Raw genomic sequence first — 10,259 nt, forward strand, 5'->3', positions numbered from 1 at the left:
TGAGTACCAGCTCACTGGTAATTCCCTGTGTGTCACAAGAGGTGACTAATAGGGTTGGTGGCGGGAAGGGCATCCGGCCATAAATCATTGCTTCAAAAAGGGGACCACGGTGCCCAAAAAAGGACCAACACCTGCTCTGCGGGGAAAAATAGCCTCTAAAGGTGGTTCAATCTATTTATTTATTTATTCGGAACTATGGGAGGATTTATCCCTTCAGCCGTTTTTAGGTTGTCATGGTAACGAACACCGATTACAGACTCTGACCTTTGACCTATTGACTCCATAATCTAATCAGTCCATCTTTGCATCATAATATATATTTATACAAAGTGTGGTCAAAATGCCTGTTTTCAGAGACACCATCTTGCATCACGTAATCCCTATTTTCATTGTTCTTAAACATCCCTAGCACCTTTATATTTCCCATATTAAACTACCTCTGCCAATCTTCTGCACAATTTATGCAGGCCGTGTCACATCGGCAGGTATGACCAGCGTCGTCTGTCGCGCGACAGGAGCTTTTGGTACTCCTGAAATCGCCAAGATTACCATATTTACAGTGCATTCAATTAACTGTTCTTTAGTATTTACAAAACCCCGAGGGTCGCTCCAATTCAAGGCCGAACCGGGTGGATCAACGTGAGGGAGGTAAAAGGTGGGAAAACATCTGAGCTAAAAAGGTTTATTATAATGAAATACAACAGTAGTCGAGTTGCCAGAGAGGGGTACCTAGAAATGTTTTATAGTATAAGGTTTTTTGATGGATTTGTCATCCCATGGGGTTAATAAAGTATTTCAGCTTGGTTGTCCTCCGGACAACCTCGGGGAATTTTTTTAATATGCAAATTAAGGCGGCCATTACTGGAAATGATACTTTCTTCAATATCTCCAAAACTATTCATGATAATTTCATGAAAATGATGTCTAGACCTATGTTTTCAGGGTCAAGGATTATGTTAAATATATTTTAAATGTCATCAGATGAAAAAAACATTATGTATTTTGACATATCATGCGAATTGGTCCATTTTTTGATGTAAAATTGTGGATCTTAATGGTTCAATTTCAGATCATTGATTTCAACGAACAGACATTGGGATGATGATAAATACCTGCATGTACATTTGAAATGATCAAAATTATGCACTTTGTTGTAAATCTTGTTTTATATCAATGTAGGGTTTTCTTTTGACAGGCCACAAGTGTACGAGTACCCGTTAGAATCAAGTTCTGACCGGAGAAAATCTCAATCATGATAGGCATTGTAGCACAGTAGAGGTAAAGCACATAGTATTTAAGATTTATGTTCAAGCATCTCAAACAATTCCTAATCAATTTAATTGTATGAATATAAACACTGATTCATCATTATTTTGATATGATTGTCATGAAACATATATTATAGCATGTTGATTTGATATTTTGTTTTGCACCTTATTTAATGCACTTAGTTTGTTGAAACTTTATACCATACGTTTGGTGATGGTGCTTTGCATAATATAATCTTTTTTCTTAGATGGATTGTGGGATGTGCTTTTTCCACTGCACCATTACAAGATATATATATCTCCCAATGGCCAAGGTAAAGCATGTGATATGAATGAGCACCCAATTGCAGTGGAAAGAGGACAACAGTAGAGGTACATTTTTCAACCATAACATCAATTATAGATTTTATTCTTTGTATGTCATTTGCTCTTTTGCACTTGTCTGGCTTGCTTTATAGTTTTAGGTTTTTAGTGTGATAGAGTAGTCACTTGCTTTGTTAACTGCACCTATCTTGCTGTAGTTTGCGGTGATGGTGTCTTGCATGGTATTGTTTTTTCACAGATGGCCAGCTCAAGGTGCATATTCCCATCCTGCTGTGAGAAGGGATCCTTACAAGTCTTCAAGGTTGCAGCAATCAAGAAAATAATCCAAAGCAGTAAAGATAGGGGGGATGATATCCATCAGAAGTTGGAGATGTTACTTGAAACAGGAGATAGTGCAACCATAGAGTGTCATAAAAACTGTTATTGTTCATACACCTCAAAGCAAAACATCGCAAAGTATTTGGCCAAGAAAAGAAGAGATGGTTTCCCCTCTTCAGTGAATGAAGAACCTCGTACCAGAGTCAGAAGGTCACAACTTCCCACATTTCAGTTCCAAAAGCATTGTTTAATATGTGTAGAGGAGTGTGTAGCTATAGACCCTAGACACCCAGAACGATGGAACCGAGTTATCCAGTGTGAGACCAAAGATCGCCCTGGATATCAAGCATTCAAAGATGTACTTCTAGATGCATGTGAACAGAGAAATGATGAATGGGGTAGACAGGTTGAAATCCGCATCAAGGGTGCCCTTACAGATTTGCCAGCTGCAGATGCACAATACCACAAGAAATGCTATGATTTGTTCATGATAATGCCCAAACACACTAACTTGCTACGCCAGTGTAGAGTAAATGATGATGATGCCCTGGAGATGGTAATTAATCACTTATATGACAATCAAAAGTTGTGTACATGGACATCCATTGAACTGTATGATATGTACTGCAGTTTTGGTGGTGAATTATCTTGTAAACAAATGTTCTCAAAATTAGTGACCACTTTAGGGGATGATATTGTTGTGGTGCATTTGGAGGGGTGTGCATCTGTTGTAGGATTCAGAGATTTAGTTGGCAAGTCTTTGAAATTGGTAAAGGTAGATTCAGTTAATGAAGAACGTGTAGATGCTGTGGTAAGACAGGTCAGATGTGAAGCAGAATCAGTAGAGTATAACAATGCTGTCTTTGATCTTGGAGACTTTACATACAACAATACACTGAAACAAACTAGTGCAACATTGCTAAATATGATTTCAGAACTTGTCTCAAATGGCAAGATAACACAGAAGTCGCTCAGTTTAGCTCAAGCTATACAGAGCCACATCACAGGTACTAGAAATCAGACTACACTTGGGCTTGCAGCAAAACTGCACCATAGATATGGCAGTTCTGAGTTGATTAAACTCCTGCATGACTATGGATTCACTGTGTCATATGATGAGGTCATACGTTTCCGCAAGTCAGCGGCAAAATTTGTGGGAGATAACACTACTCTGCTTCATCAGGCAATGGGAGTGACCCGAAGAGTTGGACCAATATTTGGTTGGTTTGATAACTTTGACCTCCAAGTGTCAACTCCCAATGGATGTCGTGAAACACATGTCATGGCTCATGAGTTTCAAATGAACCCTGCAGGTATCATTGAAAAAGGAAGTGCAATGCAATTGAACATCAATGAAAGTTGTATGCAGCTGGGCACTAAATGCATGCAGTTGTTAGGAATGCATGCTCTAAGTGGCTGTGACACTGTATCTTATCCTTTTAACAAAGGGAAACTTGGTGCTCTCAAGACATTACAGGCACAGGACTTTCCTGGGCTGTCCGATGTACTTGGTGAAAAAGATGCCACACATGATGACTTAATGGAAACAGGGCAACATTTCTTTGCTGCAATCTATGCCCAACCTCCTGGCACCTCCATGAATATTGCCCGTTACAGGATCTATGCAAGAAGGAAAGGTAAACCAGCTCGTATCATGGCATTACCACCCACAGATGCCAATCTTCTACATCATGTGCTGCGGGCACATCTTCAGATGATCTTGTGGAAGGCAGCTGACCAACAATGTCCACCAACGGTAGATATTAGTGAGTTTGGATGGACTGTGAAGGATGGCATTCCATCTCCCAGCTATAACATTGGTCCTCCAGCTCCACCAGGACTAATTGATGTCCTTAGCTGTGGGTGCAAGATAGAAGGCAAATTCTGTAGCTCTGCAACTTGTAGCTGCTGCAAAAATCAACTATCTTGCACCATTTACTGCAAATGTGGGGGTGGTGAGGGGTGTTTGAACCCTTATTCCCAAGCAAATGATCCTGATCATCGCAATGATGAGGACAGTGAGGAGCAAGAAGTGGATGAAGATTGAATATCTTGGCCTTTCAAAACCTCAAGTTTAATAATTCATTATGTTTAATCTACTATAAATCAATGCAAATGTTCTCTGCATGAGGTTAATAAGTGTGGATATACTGAGAATCAGTCGATTTGATTCGTTAAGAAACCTTGATATTGAGAAATACATGTCAAGTTTTGTTTGGTAACAAAATAAGTATCAAATGGAATACATAATACAAGCATGTTTACCTTTTGATAAATGTTTTTGAAGCCAGGGACCTGGTGTACCTTTTCCTTTAAATCTGACTAAGAAAATCAAATGGAATTTGCATTGTTAGCACGTAATCATATGGATATTTACATGATCAATGTATCTTGTGTAGGTATCATAACAATACATGTAAATACACACTATTTCACATGTTTACCTTAATCCTTGACCCTGAAAACATAGGTATAGACACCATTTTCATGAACATTTCATGGATAGTATTGGAGATATTGAAGAAAATAGGATTTCCGGTAATGGTCGCCTTAATTAGCATATAAAAAAATTTCCCCGAGGTTGTCCGGAGGACAACCAAGCTGAAATACTTTATTAACCCCATGGGATGACAAATCCATCAAAAAACCTTATACTATAAAACATTTCTAGGTTCACAATAGAAATGATAGAGGCTGCAAATAGACTACAGGGGGGTAGAGAAGACAGGAGATCCCGGACAGATCTGGCGCACGAGGAAAACAAATGTGGAGGTGAGGGATGAAAAACCAAACTTGTGTATAATAGGAAATAAATAAAACATAACACCTAAGGGCGCCGTTTACCAGACTCACACACAATGAACAATAGGGACAGGTGAGGGCTTGTCGCTGACACGAGCTGGTTGGTGTGGTCGTGCTGAGCAGCGTTTACCTGACTCACACACAATGAACAATAGGGACAGGCGAGGTCTGGTCGCTGGCACGAGCTGGTTGGTGTGGTCGTGCTGGGCGCCGTTTACCAGACTCAAACACAATGAACAATGGGGACAGGTGAGGGCATGGTGCTGGCAGGAGCTGGTTGGTGTGGTCGTGCTGGGCGCCGTTTACCAGACTCACACACAATGAACAATAGGGACAGGCGAGGGCTTGTCGCTGGCACGAGCTGGTTGGTGTGGTCGTGCTGGGCGGCGTTTACCTGACTCACACACGATGAACTATAGGGACAGGCTGGGGCTTGTCGCTGGCATGGGCTGGTTGGTGTGGTCGTGCTGGGTGCCGTTTACCAGACTCACACACAATGAACAATAGGGACAGGCGAGGGCTTGTCGCTGGCAAGAGCTGGTTGGTGTGGTCGTGCTGGGCGGCGTTTACCAGACTCACACACGATGAACAATAGGGACAGGCGAGGTCTTGTCGCTGGCAAGAGCTGGTTAGTGTGGTCGTGCTGGGCGGCGTTTACCGGACTCACACACAATGAGCAATAGGGACAGGTGAGGGCATGTCGCTGGCACGAGCTGGCTGGTGTGGTCGTGCTGGGGGGCATTTACCAGACTCACACACGATGAACAATAGGGACAGACGAGGGCTTGTCGCTGGCACGAGCTGGTTGGTGTGGTCATGCTGGGTGGCGTTTACCAGACTCACACACGATGAACAATAGGGACAGGCGAGGTCTTGTCGCTGGCACGAGGTGGTTGGTGTGGTCGTGCTGGGTGGCGTTTACCAGACTCACACACGATGAACAATAGGGACAGACGAGGGCTTGTCGCTGGCACGAGCTGGTTGGTGTGGTCATGCTGGGTGGCGTTTACCAGACTCACACACGATGAACAATAGGGACAGGCGAGGTCTTGTCGCTGGCACGAGCTGGTTGGTGTGGTCGTGCTGGACGGCGTTGCATGGACGGACTGTGGACCAGGGAGTGATGGACCTGTGGAAATGGTGATGAGGGAGGCGAGATGAGAGGGACGTCTCTTCCTCTGAGGACGAAGCAAAGAGGATATAGGGTCGTATATGCAGGGCCGGCGCTACCATTAGGCCAACTAGGCAGCCGCCTAGGGCGCAGACATCAGAGGGGCGCATTACTGAACCTTAAAGGGTCACTGTTTTATACAAATTATTTTATACAGTATCAGTGGCAATTGGTGAACCTAGTTTCTAAAAGCTCAAACTTATAAAAACTTACATACGCTCTACAATGTTGGAAAAGAGATGAGTTGGCTTGGCAACTATATCAATTGAACATGCCCAGGCATCAGCACTTGATCTGGTTGAATTTGTAACAAAATTTGCAAAGGAAAAGGCACGCAAAGTGAGATGTTGATGTGTCTGAAATTGAAACTTTTATGACATTTTAAACTCTGTTTGTCTGTTTTTTTGTTTGTTTCTCTGTCTGACTGAAAGCGAAATATTGTGGTGACATGACGGGTTGGTTACGCCAAGTATCCTTTAATGGTATATTGTGGCGGACACGAAAGCCCACTGGCGTGGTGACATCATTCCGCGCACCAAGTGGGCGGCGGCCACGCCCTAGGGGTAGGCGTGGCCTCAGGATATACACCGGGCGCGCAGCCCGGAGCGCGCCAGTGCTACAGTGACCTCTTTGAATAAAGAACATTAAACTTACCGCGTTGTCTGCTTCCTGCTTGGTAGCAAGTCGCGCGCGTAGCACCGCGTGCTTCATTGGTGACCTCCGACATTCGAGTCAGCCGTCGCTGACCACCTGAAACCGCCGCAACAATGGCTACCAACGCGGTCTCCATCAAGCTCCCCGAATTCTGGGAGTCACAAGCCGAAGTTTGGTTCCTGCAGGCAGAAGCCCAGTTCCGACTTCGAGGCATCACGGTGGACGAGACCATGTACTGCCACGTGGTCGCCGCCCTCGGGCCCGGCACGGCCACCCGTGTCGTATCGGTCCTAAGGGATCCACCTGCCGACGGCAATTACGAGGCGGTCAAGCATCTCCTCCTCGCCACGTTCGGCCTTACGGTGGACGCACGGGCCGATCGCCTCTTGGACTTCCCCGAGATCGGGGACACGTGACCGTCGGTCCGTATGGACCATATGCTGGCGCTCATGGGCGACGAAACCCCGAACGCTCTATTCCGGGCGTTATTTCGACGCCAGCTGCCAGCACGAGTCCGCCTCGCTTTGGCTGGTTCCGCGTTAACGGAACCCCGTGCACTCGCTGCCGAGGCCGACAAATACTACGCGGCTTTGGACACGCAGGCAGGTCTTGGTGCGGTTTCCGCTCCCGAGGCTCCCGAGGCTTTCCCCGATGCACAGCACCTCATGTCCGCCGCCACGCCCCGCCCACCACCACCGCCGCCGCCGCGAAGAAAACCGCGGCCTCCGACGCCGCAGCTGCCCACCTGGTGTTTCTTCCATGCCAAGTTCGGCCACGAGGCTCGGCAGTGTGCCCGCCGTGCTCATTCGGCAGGTCGGGAAACGGGCGAGCCGGCGCTCGGTGGCAACGGTGAGCGTCGGCAATTCAAATAGCCTTCTGTACATAACGGACACCTTGTCCGGGCGCCGTTACCTGTGCGACACGGGGGCACAGGTGAGTGTCGTTCCTGCCGGTACGTCCGACAAGCACACCGCGGGCCGAGGTCCCGCGCTGCTTGCGGCCAATGGTACGTCTATATGCACGTACGGAAAACGCTGTCTCTCTCTGCGGTTCGGAGGGCAGGTTTTCCGTTGGTCGTTCGTTACGGCCGACATGCCCATGGCACTGCTCGGCGTGGACTTCTTATGTGCTAATGGATTACTGGTCGATGTAAAGCGCAGAAGGCCTGTCCAGGCTGAGACGTTCAGCTCGCTCGCGTGCGCGCTGCCTGCCTCGTTGAGCAGCTCACAGAGCGGCTCATCGAGCGGCTCGCTGAGCGGCTTGCTGAGCGGTTCCGTTCCGGCCAGGTTCATCTGTACGCTTCCGGCAGCGGACGAATTCGCCCGCCTCCTCGCGGGTTTCCCGGCCCTCACGCGGCCCACCTTCTCGGCGGGGACCGTCAAGCACGGGGTGGAACATCACATCCCTACGCCCAGGCACGCCGCCTCGAGCCGACGAAGCTCGCCGTAGCTAAAGCGGAGTTCGCTACGCTGGAGCGGCTCGGCATCGTGCGGCGCTCCGAGAGCGCGTGGGCGTCCCCGCTCCACATCGTGCCCAAGCCCGGCGGGGGATGGTGACCGTGCGGGGACTACCGGCGCCTCAACGACGCCACCACCCCCGACCGCTACCCCGTCCCCAACATCCAGGATTTCTCCGCCCGGTTGGCGGGGATGTCCTTCTTTTCAAAGGTGGACCTCGTACGCGGCTACCATCAGGTCCCTGTCAGGCCGGAGGACATCCCGAAGACGGCTGTCAGCACGCCATTCAGGCTTTTCGAATTTCTTCGGATGCCCTTCGGTTTGAAAAATGCGGCCCAGGCATTCCAGCTCCTCATGGACAGCGTCTTGCGCGGCTTGGATTTTTTGTATGTCTACCTGGACGACATCCTCGTCACCAGCGCTTCCCGCGAAGATCACCTTCGTCACCTCCGCACGCTCTTCGAACGTCTGGGCCAGCATGGCCTGATCGTGAACCCCGCCAAGTGCCGGTTCGGTGTCGCTGAAATCGACTTTTTGGGGCACCGCGTCACCAGGCACGGGGCCGTCCCCCTACCGGCCAAGGTGGAGGCGGTGAAGGGGTTTCCGCGCCCCCGCACGATCAAGGGGCTCCATGAGTTCCTGGGCATGGTAAACTTTTACCATCGGTTCCTGACCCGCATAGCCCAGCTCCTGCGCCCCTTACACGAGGCCCTTCGAGGGAAGCCGGGCAAATGTGACGTTACCTGGACCGAGCAGATGGACGCGGCGTTCTCGGGCACGAAGCTCGCCTTGGCCAACGCCACCATGCTCGCGCACCCGGCGCCCGATGCCCCGATCGCCCTCACCACCGACGCCTCGGACTACGCGGTGGGCGCGGTGCACGAGCAATGGGTGCGTGGTGCTTGGCAACCGCTGGCGTTCTTCAGCCGGCAGCTTCGCCCGCCCGAACGCCGTTACAGTACCTTCGACCACGAGTTTCTTGGGCTTCACCTGGCGGTCAGGCACTTCCGCTATCTGCTCGAGGGCCGTGCGTTCACGGCCTTCGTCGACCACAAGCCGCTGGTTTTCGCGATGGGCAAGGTCGCCGAGCCGTGATCGGCCCGGCAACAGCGTCACCTCGCGGCCGTGTCCGAGTACACGACGGACATCCGACACGTCGCGGGAAAGGACAACCCAGTGGCCGAATGCCTTTCTCGGGCCGTCGCCCACGCAGTCCACCTTGGCATCGACTATGCCCGGATGGCGGCGGACCAGGCCGCCGACCCCGGGGTCCAGGCCTTGCGGACTGCCGTCACGGGCCTCCGCATCACCGAGGTGCCCTTCGACGGCGCGGGCACGGCCCTCGTTTGCGACGTCTCCCTCGGGCGGCCTCGCCCCATCGTGCCCGCAGGCTGGCAGTGCCAGGTTTTTGACGCCATCCACGGCCTGTCCCACCCGGGCACGAAGGCCTCCCAGAGGTTGGTCGCTGACAAGTTTGTCTGGCATGGCCTCCGGAAGGCCGTCCGCAGCTGGACCAGGACGTGCCTCGCGTGCCAGCGCGCGAAGGTGCACCGGCATACCCAGGCCCCATTGGCCCCGTTTACGGTGCCGGCACGTAGGTTCGACCACTTGCACGTGGACTTAGTGGGACCTCTGCCCCCCTCGCGGGGTTTCACCCATGTCCTTACCATGGTGGACCGCACCACCCGGTGGCCGGAGGCCGTGCCTTTGGCGGCGATGACGGCGGCAGACGTCGCGCAGGCGTTCATCGCCACCTGGGTCGCCCGGTTCGGCACTCCCTCGGACATCTCATCCGACCGCGGCCCCCAGTTCACCTCGGAGCTCTGGGGGGCGGTAGCGCGGGGGCTCGGGGTCCAGCTGCACCGAACCACGGCCTACCACCCCTAGGCCAACGGCCTGTGCGAGCGGTTCCACCGCTCGTTGAAGGCCGTGCTCCGGGCCACCCTCCGCGACGGCGGCTGGGTCGACATGCTCCCCTGGGTCCTGCTGGGCCTCCGGACGGCGCCCAAGGAGGACCTGCGTGCATCCGCGGCGGAGTTGGTCTTTGGACAACTGCTGCGCATGCCGGGCGGGTTCCTCCCCGACCCCACGGCACCTTGGTCTGCGGCGCAGGAGCGTACTGCGCTGCTGGAGACCGCCTCCTACACACGTCGCCCCGGAGCTTCGCACCGCGGAGTACGTCTTCGTCCCGGCACGACGCCCACCGGACACCACTGCGGCCCCCGTACGACGGGCCTTTCCGCGTGCTGGAGACCGGGGTGAAAC

At 51.3% G+C, this 10,259-nt stretch overlaps 1 protein-coding gene across 2 annotated transcripts; it reads left to right on the forward strand.

Moving 5' to 3' along the window:
- Positions 1 to 1,042: 1,042 nt before the first annotated feature.
- Positions 1,043 to 4,340, forward strand: LOC137438810 (uncharacterized). 2 transcript variants are annotated; one of them, XM_068134187.2, is made up of 3 exons: positions 1,043 to 1,278; positions 1,583 to 1,640; positions 1,831 to 4,340. In XM_068134187.2, exon 3 carries the CDS (start codon positions 1,831 to 1,833, stop codon positions 3,955 to 3,957), a length of 2,127 nt encoding a protein of 708 aa, XP_067990288.2. In that variant the 5' UTR covers positions 1,043 to 1,278; positions 1,583 to 1,640; the 3' UTR covers positions 3,958 to 4,340. The 2 variants fall into 2 exon arrangements, with proteins under 2 accessions (XP_067990288.2, XP_067990289.2); XM_068134188.2 differs by lacking the exon at positions 1,583 to 1,640.
- The last annotated feature ends 5,919 nt before the right edge of the window (positions 4,341 to 10,259 follow it).

The sequence above is a fragment of the Myxine glutinosa genome, chromosome 7 (assembly GCF_964187855.1).
Source record: "Myxine glutinosa chromosome 7, kmMyxGlut1.1, whole genome shotgun sequence".
Lineage (NCBI taxonomy): Eukaryota > Metazoa > Chordata > Myxini > Myxiniformes > Myxinidae > Myxine > Myxine glutinosa.

Coding starts and splice junctions, on each gene's coding strand:
- LOC137438810 (XM_068134187.2), top strand. CDS start 1,831: ATGGCCAGCTCAAGGTGCATATTCCCATCCTGCTGTGAGAAGGGATCC.